This window comes from Spermophilus citellus (genome assembly GCF_964194105.1).
Source record: "Spermophilus citellus genome assembly, chromosome: 14".
Taxonomy (NCBI): domain Eukaryota; kingdom Metazoa; phylum Chordata; class Mammalia; order Rodentia; family Sciuridae; genus Spermophilus; species Spermophilus citellus.
The window spans coordinates 105,664,834-105,681,695 of NC_138194.1; the positions used below are offsets into that span (position 1 = coordinate 105,664,834).

The 16,862-nt window shown below is 49.8% G+C and overlaps 1 protein-coding gene across 8 annotated transcripts; it reads right to left on the minus strand.

Moving 5' to 3' along the window:
- Window positions 1-5,200: 5,200 nt before the first annotated feature.
- On the minus strand, window positions 5,201-16,602 carry ZNF7 (zinc finger protein 7). 8 transcript variants are annotated; one of them, XM_081265835.1, is made up of 6 exons: window positions 15,260-15,445; window positions 13,871-13,914; window positions 13,341-13,500; window positions 11,928-12,044; window positions 7,054-8,846; window positions 5,201-5,324 (listed from the first exon to the last, which is right to left on the minus strand). In XM_081265835.1, the coding sequence occupies exons 2-5, from the start codon at window positions 13,871-13,873 to the stop codon at window positions 7,084-7,086; spliced, it is 2,043 nt and encodes a 680-aa protein (XP_081121961.1). In that variant the 5' UTR covers window positions 13,874-13,914; window positions 15,260-15,445; the 3' UTR covers window positions 5,201-5,324; window positions 7,054-7,083. The 8 variants fall into 8 exon arrangements, with proteins under 8 accessions (XP_081121961.1, XP_081121962.1, XP_081121966.1 ...); XM_081265836.1 differs by lacking the exons at window positions 5,201-5,324; window positions 15,260-15,445 and adding an exon at window positions 15,452-16,602 and having other exon boundaries at window positions 6,892-8,846; XM_081265840.1 differs by lacking the exons at window positions 5,201-5,324; window positions 15,260-15,445 and adding an exon at window positions 15,452-16,600 and having other exon boundaries at window positions 6,892-8,846; window positions 13,341-13,467.
- Window positions 16,603-16,862: the final 260 nt, after the last annotated feature.

The following is a 16,862-nucleotide window of genomic DNA, read 5'->3' on the forward strand; positions in this document are numbered from 1 at the left end:
CTATTCTTATCATTTAAATACTTGTACTATTATCTATAACTTAAACCCATGATACTACGGCTTATGTGAAGCCTTTACTCAATTTTATTAAATAAAGAGATGGGGGAAAGTAGAACCCTAGAGACACACACTAGATACTAAAAAATATTTCAAAATTTTCTTAATTGTAATATTGAGAATCTCACTGCTGCTGAACATGAGATTTCCAAGGAGAGTTTAAACCAGTCATCATGAAAATGACTGAGAAACTTGACCCAGGAAGGTAAATTTCCAGCTGCAGAGTTTATAGCCATGCAGCTTCATGAGCTTGCCAGATAAGTAAAAACTATAAAGAAACTTTGGACCCATTTCCCAGGTCTGTTTTTAATGTACATTGTGGTGTGGACTGGAAAGTCCACCAATGAAACTAGATGAATTGTGCTGACGGTAATGGTCAGTTATCCCTAGCTGTTGATCCTATGGTAACAGGCTGTCTGGGAGTATCTTTTGAGAAAAAGACAGCATATCAGAAAACTAAACCAGCCAATCATGCTGGTCCTTAGAGATTAAGACTATATTTACCTGTCTGAACAATTGTCAGAAAGATTACTAAAATAGATTTTTCCTATACAGACCAGTAATTTATTTATTTATTTTCATTGTGTCAGTGGTCTTTTTATTTTTTTTTATTATTTTTTTTATTATTAGTTGTTCAAAACATTACAAAGCTCTTGACATATCATATTTCATACATTTAATTCAAGCAGATTATGAACTCCCATTTTTACCCCATATACATATTGCAGAATCACATCGGTTACACCTCCACTGTTTTACATACTGCCATACTAGTGTCTGTTGTATTCTGCTGCCCTTCCTATCCTCTACTATCCCCCCTCCCCTCCCCTCCCTTCTCCTCCCATCTTCTGTCTCTACCCCATCTACTGTAATTTCTCTCTTGATTTTTTCCCCTTTTCCCTCACTTCCTCTTATATGTAATTTTGTATAACAATGAGGGTCTCCTTCCTTTACCATGCAATTTCCCTTCTCTCTCTTTCCCTCCCCCCTCTCGACCCTGTTTAATGGTGATCAACTTCTCATGCTCTTCCTCCCTATTCTGTTCTTAGTTGCTCTCCTTATATCAAAGATAACATTTGGCATTTGTTTTTTAGGGATTGGCTAGGTTCACTTAGCATAATCTGCTCTAGTGCCATCCATTTCCCTGCAAATTCCATGATTTTGTCATTTTTTAGTGCAGAGTAATACTCCATTGTGTATAAATGCCACATTTTTTTTTTATCCATTCATCAATTGAAGGGCATCTAGGTTGGTTCCACAGTCTAGCTATTGTGAATTGTGCTGTTATGAACATCGATGTAGCAGTATCCCTATAGTATGCTGTTTTAAGGTCTTCAGGGAATAGTCCAAGAAGGGCAATAGCTGGGTCAAATGGTGGTTCTATTCCCAGCTTTCCCAGGAATCTCCATACTGCTTTCCAAATTGGCTGCACCAATTTGCAGTCCCACCAGCAATGTACAAGAGTACCCTTCTCCCCACATCCTCGCCAGCACTTGTTGTTGTTTGACTTCCTAATGGCTGCCAATCTTACTGGAGTGAGATGGTATCTTAGGGTGGTTTTGATTTGCATTTCTCTGACTGCTAGAGATGGTGAGCATTTTTTCATGTACTTGTTGACTGATTGTATGTCCTCCTCTGAAAAGTGTCTGCTCAGGTCCTTGGCCCATTTGTTGATTGGGTTTTTATCTTATTGTTTAAATTTACATAGAATATCCACCAATGTATCGTCGCCCTAATCATTCTACAGTAGAAACTGGCACCTTTCTTAAGTGGATGGATTGTGCATGTCAGTAGAACACAAGATATCTAGAAATAGTGGATATTTTAGGCTGGTCTCTAAAATGGACAAGAACAATCACATGAGGATGACATAATTCCTAGAAACTTTTAACTCTATGTGAGATGGCATCCAAAAATATGTTTTGATATTTGACTTCTGTCTTCAAAAATATTTATATTATTGACAGACCAATAAACTCCCTAAATGTGAGAATTAAGAGGAAGGATGATGGGCTGGAGCTATAGCTCAGCGGCAGAGCACTTGCCTATCATACATGAGGCACTGGATTTGATCCTCAGCACACATAAAATCAACAAATAAAATAAAGGCATTCTATCCATCTACAACTACAACATTTTTTTAAAAAAAGAGGAAGAATGATGAATATCCTGTAGCCTGTAAGAATACAACTTATCTTACTGTATCACTAGTTATTGCCAGCTGATATTTCAGAGCTATAATATGCTGAAGTTAATATTCAGGCTTTGAAACAGGTGCAAGTCAATTAACCAGAACTAGGCAAGCTGCTGGTCTCATGATCCTTAAAGTCACTACTTTAAATATTATTCCTTGCTTCTACAATACAGCCTTTATGGCTATGTCTCAAACTTACAACATATGGGTTTTCTTAATAATTGACTTAAATTACTTCCAAGATCCTTCATAGTCAGAGAAGTGCTGATGGAAGGACGGGAACTAAATTAAAATGTTCTAGAAGCCACTGTAATAAATATTGTGACTGAGCCCTCTGCCCTATGGTTTATGGAAAAGCTTAAATGCCATGCCAAATGAAAATGTGTTACTATGGCCAAACACAATGCTTCCCAATAAAATTGGGAAAAAATTAAGAATCTTCTGATGAGTGTTTGACAGAGTAATAATATGAGTGGAAGGCACATGCTGGAAGGATGAGAAGCTTGCCTGAGGTCCAGCCCTGAGCATGCCTGCTGTCCTAGCTCCCATGCAGTGGTGAGGCAGGCACCTGGGAGCCGTGAGGATGGGGCAGAGGACAGCACACAACATGAGCACAGCCCTAGCCACTGGCTCCTCTTCTGGCCCATCTCACCACCCTGACAGGCCCCTGGGTGCTGAACTCACTTCTTATGCGCTGGAACCTAAACTTCTACCACTGCTCAAGCCAAGTGCACCGGGCAGTTAGATGAGGGAACAGCTGTGATCCCAATCCTGGGGAACCTGGGCAAGGCTGGCAGAAGCACTGGAAGCACACATTGAGACCTTGCATGCATCTTGGTGCATTCTCTTGGGCCAAGAGGGACATAGAGGTAAGTAAAGCACCAACTCAGAGTGGCTCACAGAACAAGTTGGGGGTGAGTTGGGAAGGAGAGATGTCGTGGCTGGTTCCTGGGTGACAGGAGAGGGCCTGGTGCCTGGGGCACTCCAGGTAGCCTCACCCCACTTACCCTTAACTTCAAAACACCCAGGATGTTTCTTCCACTCTCCCAGAGGTGCATAATGTGTGCATTCCAGAGGCCTGAGGAGGAAGCTCAGATGCCCTCACAGCCAGGGCCCCCAGGCTCAGGACTAAGCTGTCTGCCCAGAACAGGCCAGGCTGAGTACCAGTGTGTGTAGACTGACATGGGATGGGAGACTGCTGGGCCTCTTCCTTCTGCCTCCCACACACTTTCCATGCTGCTCTTCACCAGGTTTCCTGTAAAAGAGCCAAGGAGCCCAAAAGTGTGTCCTGCTCTAGATAGACCGCATTCTGCTCTGAGAAACCATCTCTTCACCTTTCATTTCCTAAAAAAGCTCTTCCTCTGCTAAAACCTGATACATTTTCTTGAGCCTGGAAGATCCAAGCAGGGGTCTCCTTGGCCTCTGGAGGGACTTCCTTGAGTCCCCTGATGGTGACACCCTGGCTGGGAAAGGCCACTCCAGGAGTACTGAGCCTAAGCCACTGGAAGGATGCAGATGCCATTTCCTGCACCAAGAGTCTTCACATGGAGGTGGGGAAACAGGTGCCTTTAACAATGACAGCAGCTAACATGCGCCCCATGTTCAGTGATGTATGTTTTGTATCTTGACAGATCTTTATCCTCAAAGTAGTCAGTAACCCTATTACTGATACCAGAGAGAGTAATTAATTCACCTAGGCCCTCACAGGAGGAAGGCCATCTGGCCTTTGCCACTGTTAGAGCCCATCTCAGTAAGGTTTGCCGAAAGAAATTTAAGGTACCCACTCTTGGCCTTACCACCATCATCTTGGAAACCTCTGCATCATGAGAGCCAAGTGGAGGAAGAAGCGAATGCACAGGCCGAAAAGCAAAAGAAGATGAAGCAGAGGTCTAAGTAAAATAGCTTGTACACCATGGAGGCCAAAGGAGCAAAAATAAGGACTGCAAGAGGCCAGGATGTTTGTATGAGTTGTTGACTGCCTGATATTCCCCAGATTCTGTCTCAGTGGATGTAGAACCTACATTGCCATCCTGTCACCAAGACCACCACTGAGAGAAGACCCACCTTGCTCATAGCATCCCCCACTGATTCTTTGCCTGGGAACTTTGGCATTCTGGACTAACTCGTTTCTCAATTGTGTACAATTCTGCTGTTTTAGCTGAAGAATTAAAAAAAAAAAAAAAAAAGGAAGAAAAAAATTAAAGGTATGCAAAACCATTTCAAACAGCACTTTGAGGCCTGGCCCAGTCTCCATCCCCTACCTCAGGAGGTACCCAAGGAAGGGACTCAGCTTCAAGGCCTCTGCCAGACAGCCAGGGTGTCACCATCAGGGGACTCAAGAGGCCAAGGAGACCCCTGCTTGGATCTTCCAGGCTCAAGAAAATGTATCAGGTTTTAGCAGAGGAAGAGCTTTTTTAGGAAATGAAAGGTGAAGAGATGGTTTCTCAGAGCAGAATGCGGTCTATCTAGAGCAGGACACACTTTTGGGCTCCTTGGCTCTTTTACAGGAAACCTGGTGAAGAGCAGCATGGAAAGTGTGTGGGAGGCAGAAGGAAGAGGCCTAGCAGTCTCCCATCCCATGTCAGTCTACACACACTGGTACTCAGCCTGGCCTGTTCTGGGCAGACAGCTTAGTCCTCTGCCTGGTGATCTGCACCTGAAGTGACAGTTGGTCCCTGCTTATGGAAGAAAACAAAGCCAGATGCTGAAGACAGTAGAAACAGGTTTACTCAGTGATCACTGCAACAGAGGAAAGAGGTCTGTGCAGAACTGGCCTCGACTAAAACCCTTGCAGAAAAGGCTAGGAGAGTAGGGAACAGAAAGGCCAAGCAGCCAGGAAGGTGGAAAACCGCAGAAGAGACAAAACAAAATCAATAAAGACAACAAACCGTCCGAGTTGCTTAACTGATGCTCATCGAGCCTTCAGCAGGGTGGCAGGCAGTAAGGCCCACCTTCTCATGGGACTGGAAGCAGTCTCCCTGTGTGCGCCACGTCAGAGTAGCCCTAGGCCCTGGGAGGTAGAAAGCTGCACAAAGCAAGCTCACTGAGCCCTCGTTGCCAAGTCTTCTGAGTCCTGAGACGAAACACAGTCATATCAACATGTTCTGTGAGCAGAGTCACCATCTAGACAGGCAGCTAGCGACACTAAGCTGGAGCCCAATAGCTGCCCTGGGGAGATGCAGTCAAGATTACACATGCTCCACTGATAGGCAATCTATCTGGGTTACATCCCTCAGGGACAAGGACAGTCCCTGGGCAAAGCTCTGAAGCACACTGCTGTCAAGGAAGAGGGCACTAACCCTGGCCTAAGTGGGTAAGAGCCCACATGCTTCCAGAACATGCCTACAGTTGAGACTGGTGCCATTGGCCAGAACATATGCCAGTACTGCAGTGGGTCTCATGTACTTTGGGGAGGCCTGTGTGCTGTGGTCTCAGTTGCTCTGAGACAAACTCAAGACATGCCCAACCTGACAGGTTCACCAGAGTGGTTGGTGGAGCAGCAGGTTCTTGTGAAGTCAGTTTCAGTCACTGTCACAATCATGAGCTGTGAACAGCCCAAGCCTTCCCATGGTGTCTTGTGTGATCCAGGCCAATGTGCTTTACTCAGACCACCTCTCAAGGTTGTGTTGGCAGGAAAAATCCTGAGTTAAAACCCCAGCTCCTTGGGGCTGGGTCTACAGCTCAGCAGTAGAGCGCTCATCTCACACATTCAAGACACTGAGTTCAATCCTCAGCACCACATAAAGATTTAAATAAAGATATTAAAAAAAAAAAAAAACCCAGCTCCCACCAGAGCAGGCTCTTACCACTCACCATGAAGGTGGCTACTCCCCATTTGTTTCTCAGCTGGCATGCCCACCATGTGTACCCACCCAGGTGGCACACAGAGAAGCCAGAGAAGCCCTGGCCACTACTGTAACCTGCTTTCCATCTCCAGATCTATTGAGGAGCAGTGGGCTCTCCATGGCTTCCAGAAAGGGCACATTCTTTGGCTCTCTCAGTCCTTGCAGTTTTTGGTTCAGGCTGAGAAGTTTCAAGAAAATGTGCCACGCAGCACAAATGCATCTTGACCTCTCCAGATGTGTCCCCTGCAAAGTGGGGCACTGGACCAAACAAGATGGTTCTCCAACCCAGGGCCCTGTGTTCCACCCACTGTCACAAGTGCTTATCCTCTGCCAGGGACAAAAAGATGGGTTCCTTACATCAACAGTACACATTTTCAGGTAAGCAAAAAAGCTCCAAGTTTCAGGGAGGCAGAAAGATCCTGGGTCACACAGCAAGCTCCTGGACAACAGGTGTGACTTTTGAGACCCTTGCTCCATGAATGCCAGCTGCACCCACACTGAAGGACAAACTCAGGACCCAGCCTACCTCTTAAGGGGATAGGGCTAGCCCTGGGTGGCTCTACCCAGAGATGACTTTTAAGAGAAGCTGTCAGGCAAAGCAGTCAGAAGTGAATTCTAGGAATGCCACTTCTGGATGTCTTCTAACAGCGCCAACACGTCCTCATTGTTGAAGCCCTTTGAGGTGACTTCCTTAACCTGCTATGTGGCAGGGCTCATAGGGTTCCCCTCATGCCTGCTCCTCTAAGCGGGCCCTTGGCCCTGCCCTCTATAAACCCAGAACTACAGACACCACCCTGAGTGTGAGGGGTACAGGCTTTATTTAATGGGTAAATAAACATTTTGCATGAAGCAGGACATTCTTAACAGCAATTCTGAATCCATCCCAACACTCTACTTTCCTGCCAGTATAAATGACCTCATGTAACATAAGCAAGTTAAGGCTGCAGGTTTACTCACATCTATTCATTCCTACAGATGGAAGGTCTATCACATGTGTGTTTTCTGATGTTGTGTAAGCCTTGAGCTACGGTTAAAAGCTTTGCCACAGTCGTTGCACTTGTAAGGCTTCTCTCCGGTATGAATCCTCTGGTGTATGATCAGATGTGAGCGCCACCTGAATATCTTCTCACAGTCACCACACTGGTGCAGTTTCTTTATGGTGTTAACCTTTTTACGGCTCACGAAGGTGGAACCTTCCAGGGTGTTCCCATATTCATAGTACCATTGGGCTCTAGTGTGTATTCTCTGGTGTTCGATAAGATAAGAGCTCCGACTGAAGGCCTTTCCACATTCGCTACACTCATAGGGCTTCACTCCTGCATGAATTATCTGGTGTTGGAAGAGGGTTGAGTTCTGACTGAAGGCTTTCCCACATTCGGTGCACTTGTAGGGCCTCTCCCCGGTGTGCACCCTCTGGTGGATGGTGAGCTGCGTGCTCATACTGAAGGCCTTCCCACACTGGAGGCACTCATAGGGTTTCTCTCCCTTGTGGATCCTCTGATGGTATATGAGGCTGGAGCTCTGGCTGAATGCTTTCCCACAGTCATGGCACACGTAGGGCTTCTCTCCAGTGTGGATCCGCTGATGCTGGATGAGGTGTGAGCCCTGAACAAAGCCTTTCCCACACTCGTCACATTTGAATGGCTTTTCTCCAGTGTGAGTTCTCTGGTGGCGAATGAGTCGTGAGCTACACCCGAAGGCTTTTGTGCACTTATTGCATTTATAAGGCTTCTCTCCAGTGTGAATCAGCTGGTGCTGGCTCAGGCGAGAGATCCACCGGAAAGCCTTCCCACACTCGTTGCACTTAAAGGGCTTTTCCACAGTGTGACTTGTCTGATGCACAACAAGGCTTGGGCTCTCTGAGGCTCTGAGCATCTGAGATCTCTCCCCGGCGTGCATCCTCTGGTGCTGAGCTAGAGTTGAGCTCTGGCTGAAGGCCTTGCCACACTCCTTGCACAGGTAGGGTCTCTCTCCGGTGTGAGTTCTCTGGTGTCTGACTAGTTGAGACTGCTGGCTGAAAGCCTTCCCACACTCCCGGCAGCCATAGGGCCTCTCTCCTGTGTGGATCCTCTGATGATGGATGAGGCTGGAGCTCTGACCGAACGCTTTCCCACATTCCTCACACCTGTATGGTTTCTCTCCAGTATGAATTCTCTGATGCTGAATTAGTTTTGAGCTCAGGCGGAAGGCTTTTCCACATTCCACACACTTGAATGGTTTCTCCCCAGTGTGGATTCTCTGGTGTTGATTAAGCTGTGAACACAGCCTGAAGACTTTTCCACACTCCTCACACTCATATGGCTTCTCTCCACAGCAGTTACTTGAAAGTTTCCCCTGAAAGCAGCCAGACAATTGTTTTTGGCATTCTTGACAGCAGTTAGGCTTCTCCTGTACACTAATTTCCTGGTATGGAGCCAGATCTGGAGTGTGTACAAAGTCTCTGCCGCATACCTGGCATTGCTGTGACATCCCTTGAGCACCAGCTCTCTGACCTTTACCAGGCTGACAGCTGAGGCCACTGGCCCCCAGCTCCTGGGATTCCTGTGTAGTGTCCTTGGTGAAGGTTTTGGGAGCCACGGACCCCTGAATCAAACATTGTTTCTGGAGAAGGGAGCCCCTTTCTCTCAGCACAGGGCTGCTTGGAAGTCTCTCTGACCAGACCTCAGAATTGGAAGTGTCTGCAGAGCCAGGACCCTGAGGCTTCAGAAGGTCCATGTCCCCCTGCTCATGTTCAAGCCTAACAGTAGAATCTGAAATAAACAGGAAATGAAAATACTCTATATGTACTGAGCTCACAGAAAGGGCAAAGACTGAAGTGGTGGGGAAGGCCAGCCCTTCCTAGGATGGGCTGCATGGAGCACTGCTACACACCACAAGGGGAGATGTATGCAAGAAGAGGTACTTGAAGAGGCCTCATACTTGGCTTCATTGATGCTTTTTGGTCCATAGTGGTGAAGTGCTCCTCTCTGCTAGGCAGAGTGGTGGGAGTTGCATGACCTAAGAGGCGTTTGTGAGAAGAGGTGCATCCCAGGGGCACTGTGAAGAATGCAAAATGGGACTGGACAAAGCCAACCTGAAGGTGGAAAGTTTGCCAACAAGGATACTTAGAGGGAGTCAGAGGTCCCCAGCATCCCAGCTAGTAAATGGGAAGGTAGAAAAAGGTCTGACCTGTGAATGAGGGAATGGGCAGGAATGGGAGACTGAGGCTGTAGAGCTGCAGGGGGGTTACCCAGGGAACTCAGAAGAGGGCAGAGTGCCTAGGCTGCCTATGGCTACTCTCTGCTCCCTCCAGCTGCCACTCATTTGCACCTGACACTCCTTGCTAGGCTGGAAGCTGAGTGGTCACACCCAGCAGACCACACTGACTTCCCCTTCCCTGTGACAGGTTTCTGGAAGGTCCAACCCGTCAGTCCCCCAGGAAGCCTTCCTGACATCTGCTTTCCTCCTGGACTTTCCTTCAGGCTCCAAAATCCCAGAGAGCACCTCTGCCGAAACTACACTTCTCCATGATCATAATCACACACAGTCACAGTCACAATCAGCCTGGTTCCACCCACAGCAAATTCACAACCCAGTGAGGGCTTCGGCCTCACAGCTCTGCTCACTCCTAACCATTAGTGGCTGGGTCTTCAACTTCCAGTGATCTCCATGTCTTCCAGAAAGGGGTCCCACCTACCTAACTCTTCTGCATGATGGGAACAGATCCCAGTGGTTGCTAATTGGTCTTTCACAACCCAGTGAGGTCAGCAGAAGCCTCACCCACGGGAGGCAGACTGGCTCAGAGCTGGGCAGCTTGCACAAGGCCATGATGATGAGGACAGCATTTGGAGCCTCAAGGAAGCCTTCTCCCACACCAGCCTCACAGAAAAGTTGCTCCCTGGGCAGGGCTTACTCATCCCTCCTCCAAAGCCTTCCTCTGCCTGGAGGTGAGAAAGCGGGACACTAAGACTCCCAGCAAGTACTGCTCCTGCTCTTCCCCCTGCCAGAAACTCAGAGGACCAAAGGAGAGTGAGATGCATCCCTGGTAGGGCTAAGGCCTGGTGGAAATGCCCAGGTCTTGGGCTACACAGAACCAAGCAGCTCACAGTCACTTGCAACCACCAACCAAAGGACCAGGACATCATAGACAACCTGGCTATGCTCATATTTCCCACGCTCTGGGTCCCTGTGTCTACATCCAAAAGAGGCTTGATGTACATTTCCCAGTTTTGCCCTGACCCTACACAACACCAGGCCATGGCCCCACCTTGTCCTGCTGCCCAGCCTCCTGCATCCTCCTCTCTTGGCATCCTCTGACCTCCTGCCTGGCCCATTTCTCTCTGACCCTATTTAGCACTGACAGCTCCTGCATGGCACCCCTGTAACTGAAGCTCAAGGTCCTCTCCCCTTCCCTGGAACATGAAGGTCCTTCTCCAGCAAACTCTGGGCAATCCCTGGGAAAAGGCAAGCACTATGAAAAAGCAAAGCATCTAACCAACTCTGGAATCACCTTATTTAGGATTTATATGAATGGTTTCATGAAACAATAAATTTTTCTTATTGCTTAAAAAAAAAAAAAGAAAAAGAAAAAGAAAAGCATCTTTGGAAGAGGAAACACATGTCCTCCCAGAGCAAAGGCACAGCAGTGCCTGACTTATGACTCTCTTGTCACTATGTGGGAACAAGGAGCTAGGAGTCACACATCAGGGGGCTCTGGTGGTAGGCAAGGGCATGGGGAGGGACTACTGCAGACTCTGCCCTCTGCCCACTGTTCCCTCTAGTCCCCTTCGATATCTGATGCCAGCTGTGACCAGTCGGGGACAAAGAACTTGCCTAAGTATTTCCTTAACTCCATGCCTCTGGCTGTGTGCTCCTGTATACCATACTCTAGGGCCCACAATCTCGTCCTGAGACCACTATGGTTACCCTGTGTTTGCTTCATCCCCTTATGGGTACAACTTGCTGCACATAAACCTATCAAGCTGTCGTATTCTGCCCACTGCAGCTGGCTTTTCTGCCACATTGTGCTCTCCACAACCTTCCTCCACCATGCAGGCACCTTACTGGGAGGCTTGGCTTTAACTGGCCACCCTCCAGCTTTGTCTCCTCCCCAGGGAGGATCAGAAGGATCATGCAGGAGGGACAGAGGGGACCATGGAAATAGATGGCTGCACTCATAGTAATTTAACATGAGGATGTCAGGCGGCCCCTAATCCAATAAGAATGGTGTTCTTATAAGGAGCTGGCTACATAGGACAGACAAACAATAAGAAGGCTGCCAAGTGAAGGAGGCAGGGTCTGGAATGGCACATCTACAAGCCAAAGAACACCAACAACTGCATGAGGTCCCCAATCCTGGAAAAGGCAACAAGGGCCAAGCCCTGCAGACTTCTGGGCTCCACAGTGAGACATTTGTTGTTGATTTGTGTTACTTTGCTGCAGCAGCTGCAGGAGGCCAGTGCACCAGGGTCTGATCTGAGGGCCTTGGTTCCCCAGGCCCCAAGAAGTTCCAGAGACAGCAGCAGGGGCAATTTGTTTGAGTAGAGGAAGTGGAAAGCAAAGTTTAATGCTTCCTCAGATCCACAGATTTGTGCCTTTCTTCGATAGGTATATTAGTAAAATTAGAAACTGAACACAATGTGTACAATTTCAAAAAACAAACTGTTTGCTGAATGCACAGGTGTTTTGTGTTCTTGCCATTACATGGAAGTCCCACACCTGTTGTGCTTTTGCCACTCCCAGCAGCCCAGTCAAGCCCTTGGGATTCACCCCAACCTCCCACTTCTCTAGTTCCCACTTTTGGGAAGGCTACTCCTTCCCAAAGGCTCTCTGCTACAGGACCTACACCTCACCTGTCTGGGAGGTCCATGGTGCTTCTGTCCCCTCAACTCCCTGCAGGTCGATAACCCATGGCTCTTGTCCCTGTTCCAACCGAGAGATCAGCTCAGGTTTGAAGACCAGGAATCCTGCTGTGTGTGGTCAGAGAAGGAGATGCTAGGAGCATGGCTAGTGCTTGACATCCCCCAAAATAAAAAGGGTGAGCTACCCTACCAGATATTAGCACATACTAGCCAGAAGCGGTGATGCACCTGCAGTCCCAGTCACTTGGGAGGCTGAAGTGTTCCAGAAACCAAAGCAACGAAACAAAAACAAACCAAGCAGGAAGCTGGCCCACAGACTCTCAGAAAAGAATAGCGCAGAAACACACTACTTCATATTTTAAGAGCATCAACAGGAAAAGGAGATTGTCAGCAATTCATGTTGGGGAAATGTTTCAATGCTCAGACAAAAATAAAACAGGATTTCTCCTTAACTCCAACACAATGGTGGAGCCTTGATATTAATAAGGAAGATAAACTGTAAAATTCACAGGAGAAAATGTAGGCCATCTCAAAGAGCTTGAAGTAGGGAATAACTAATAAAACCTCAAAGGCACAAGCTGTAAGACAAAACCCAAAGTACATTATGTGAAAATGTGACAGGGCTGGGAATGCAGCTCAGTGGCAGAATGCTCACCTAGCAGGCATGAAGCCCTGGCAGGCTCAATCCCCAGTACTGAAAACAACAAAAAACAAAAAACTAACCAGCATTACCAAACATGAGAGAAGGGTAAAGGTACAATGTGAATCGGTGTGGTGTTCACCTTTGATATACTGTAAGATAGACTTTGTATAAAATGCTTTCACACCTCTAAGCCTCAGGGACATCTTAGAATTGAAGTCAGAAGCCTTCCAGCAACTGGTAAAAGATGTGACATGCCACTGCTGCCCACACAAGATGCATTTATCTGCTCTGTACACTGCCTTCAAAAAATTTATTCTGACCAGGCATAGTCGCACATGCCTGCAATCCCAGCGACTCAGGAGGCTGAGGCAGACAGATCACAAGTTTGAGGCCAACCTCAGAAACTTAGGCAAGATCCTCAGCAACTTAGTTGAGACTCTGTCTCAAAAAATAAAAAGGGCTGGGGATGTAGCTCAGCTGTAAAGTGCCATGCATTCAATCTCCAGTACCAAAAAAGAAAAACAAACATTAATTTAGTAGCTTAAGAAAAAAGAGGCTTTATTAACTCTCAGAATTTCACCTACCAGTGAAGGCTGAGTCACCTGATATGTGCAAAGTCTGGAGCCAGCCTAGCACAGGTTTGAGGCCCCTATTTAGCCCAAGACAGTCTGAGCACTCAGCCTCCCCCACATCTGATGCAGGCCTGGCTGTGTGGGTGCTGACTGACTGTGCAGGGGAGGGGGACCAAGGTGCCACCTCACCTAGTCCGGCCACGCTGCTGTGGTTCTCCAGCATCACCTCCCTGTAGAGGGCCTTCTGGCCAGAGTCCAAACACTGCCACTCCTCCCGGGAGAAGTGCACAGCCACGTCACCAAATGTCACCGCCTCCTGAAAGGACAAACACCAGCACCCCAGGGATCCCTGGGTGCCAGCCCCATTCTTGCACGGCATCACAGCATATCTCAGGCAGGTGCACCAAGGGGTTGGGCAAGAGTTGCCCAGCTCCTTCCTCCAAAATCCGAGGAAAGAGAAATGTAAGAGGAGAGGAGGGACCTGGCTCTTGGTAACCATATGACCCTCCCTCTCACAAGCCTCAGATGGGCCGATCTGGCAGAGGTTTGCTCACTGCCTTTGGGGTGCCAAGGGGGGTGCCTGAGCCTGGCAACAGCCAGTGAGGGCTGAGGGTGGGTCTGGGTCTGCGTCTAGGCCCAGGGGGCAGGGTAGATGCCCAAAGTAGGAGGTGGAGGCTTCCCAGAGCAAGTGTGGGAATGGAGGCAGCCAAGCTTCCTACCATGAGGCTTGATGGATGGTGTCCACTGGTCTTGGCTGGGACACCTGCAGGGAATTATGAAAGGGTTAGAGGTCAGGGTGGTAGAAGCTCCCTAACACCTAAGAAAATCAAGGCGGTACTGTGTTTCCTGCACAGCAGGCACATGAGTTGGGTTGAAGCAACCCTGGTGCTTAAGTATGTGGCCCCTGAAGCCTTGTGCATCTTTCAGTGTGTTTGTGTATGATGTCAATCAGTCCACACAGGAGTGGCTGGCATGTACCACACACTCAAGTAGGCAAAGGGGAGGCAGTAGTGAATGCACAATAATCCTACCTTCATGGACCAGGCTAGTGGAGGAAAGAGCAAAATAACCAAAAAATCATAACCATGGTAGTGCTGATATGGGGAACTATGAAACCTTTAACTGGAAAACGGATTTAGGCTGAGGGCAGTGGCACATGCCTATAATCCCAGTGACTCGGGAAGCTAAGACAGGAGGATTGCAAGTCTGAGGCCAGCCTCAGCAACTTAACAGCGTCCTTAGCAATTTAGTGAGACCCTGATTCAAAATGAAAAATAAAAAGGACTGTGGAAGTGGCATAGTAGTAAAGTGCTCCTGGGTTAAATCCCCAGTACCAAAATAAAACAAAACAAAAAAAAATCATTTAGTCTAAAGGGTTACTTCTTCAAGGATCTAGGCCAAGGTGACTGTGGTGGGGAGAACACTCCCGGCAGTATGAACATCAAGTGCAAAGGGCCTGAGGCAATTAAGAATAAGATTGAAGGAGCCAGTGAGGGTAGATCACAGGCAGCAGGCATGCAGCAACTGCAGGATGGAATAGATACAAGCCAGGATGATGTACTGCAGGGAAGATAGGATCAAATGCAGGAAGCATGCTCCAAGTACATAAACTCCATCCGGGGATCAGCTACGGCTGGCATCTGTCACCAGTCCCAGAAGTTACTGATGTAGCTAACACCTCACTAAAACAGCGACCTCTGGACCTTCCCCAGGAAGTCCTGTGAGAGGTCAGAATGGGAAGTGCTTCTTAGAGGAGCTTTTGGCCAAGAAAGTGCCCCCAGGCCAATGGGACAGGGAGCACGACCCCGGCAGTAGTGACCACTGGAGGGCGGTGCTCCCTTGGAGCCTGGACATTTAGGGTGCTGCCAGGGCTGGAAGAGTAAGAGAAAGGAAGGCCTTGAATGGGAGCCAGGACTCGAAGACAGTCTAACCCACCCAACATCAGTGGCACCAATGTTGATGCCACTGTCACCGATTCGAAGCCCTGCAAGGAGCAGAAAGTGAGAGGAAAAGACGGAACCCTAGAAGAAGTGATTATGCAGGAAAACCAGGGAGAACTGCGGAGCAGCCCAGGGCGGGAGGGAAAGCGCAGTTAGGGCTCGCCTTACTCAGGCAGGACGCCGGAGTCCGCGAGCAACCTGGGGGTAGCTGCGGGGTTCAGCCGCTCCACTGCCGCCTCTCGCCGACGGAGTCCAGGGCGGCCGCTGCCCGACCATGTCCTCCGCCAAGCGTTCACCGCCTCTGTAAGCAGCCCATGCTTCCCTAGGTCGAGGCCAACCCAGCGCGCCACACCGACTCACCCTACAGGAGGCCAGCCCAAGGCCCGTAAATGCGCGACGCCGCCTGAAACGGGCCTCGCTCACGCACCCTGCCCACTTCCGGCCGTTCTGGTCCGCTCGGAGGTTCGGCCGTCTCGGTGGTTCCCAGCCCCGCCTCCCGGGTTTGAGAGGAAGGGGCGGAGCCGGAGCCCGAAGGAGAGGCAAATTGTATCGCGGTTTAGAGTGGGCCCAAGAGCTGGGCCAGGAGCTCGAGGAATAGGCTAGCGTCTGTGGCGGGCGGGACAGGGGCTACGGGGGTGTCGCTTACCGGGAGGGCGGGACAGGAGCCTGTCTGGACTAGACCGTGGGGAGGGCGTGGCTGAACCCTGGGGACGGCGGGGCCAGGAGCCTGAGAGACGCCTGGGTAAGAGGAGGGCGTGGATGAAAACGATAGTGGGCGGGGCAAGGCACAAGGGCGGTGGGCAGGGCCAGGAGCCAGAGGGCGGGGCCAGGGTCCGAGGAGGGCGTGGCTGGACTCCGCGCGCCAGAGAAATCGGGGCGGGGCCGGGCAACTCCGGGCGTCCGGGGTCGTGGGCTCCGGGGCTCCGGCCCCAACTTCTCGCAAGCTGAGCGCACCCCGGGCGAGGAGTCGCCTCGACCGGGCGCACCTCCTGTGGTCAGTCTCGGGCGCTGGTTCCCCACGCTGGCCCTGTCGGGGCGCAGTTGGTCAGCTTTTCATTAGCAGAAAACCCCGGTCGGCACGCTGGCGCCGCGCAGACGTCTCGGTTCGGGGTGGGGCCGTCGCCAGCTCCCGGGCAGTGGGCAAGACCGGTTGGGGGCAACAGGAGCCTGTTTCTTGTTGAATGCCGCCGCAGCGTCAGGGAGCGCTGGAACACGTGGTAAGCCTCCCACAAGGAAGGCGGCGTCCCCCTTGCTCTCTCGGACCGAGCCGCCAGCTCAGGCCAGGGCGTCCTCTTGCTGAGCGGGGTCTCCCTGGCTTTCTTAGGATACTCAGGGAGTTTGAGGCACCATCTGGTTGAACCTGCATGCCTCCCCATTCCAGGCAGTGGTGGACTCTGCTTGACCTTGGGCCGACTCCAGGCTCCCATCAGTGGATTAGGGCACTCAAACTCGCCTCACACCGACCAGTGCCCGATCCAAATCCAGATCCCTCTGGACTCAGCCCCCTGCAGGGAGTCCCGGTGAGAGAATGTTATAGTTCCTCTCCAAGCCCCAGGAAAGCAGTGTACTCCTGCTTCGAGCCTCCAGCAGCTCTCATGCCAGACAGGGAAGCACTGCCCCAGTGCCCTGATGCCTTCACAGAACCTTAGATCCAACCAGGCACACTGGCGTCTCTGGCCTACATGACAGAGCAAGTTTCATACTTCAGGGTCCTGAACTGATGGGGCCTGGCAACCCTGTACCCCAACCTGGTCTGCTCCTGCAAGCAGGG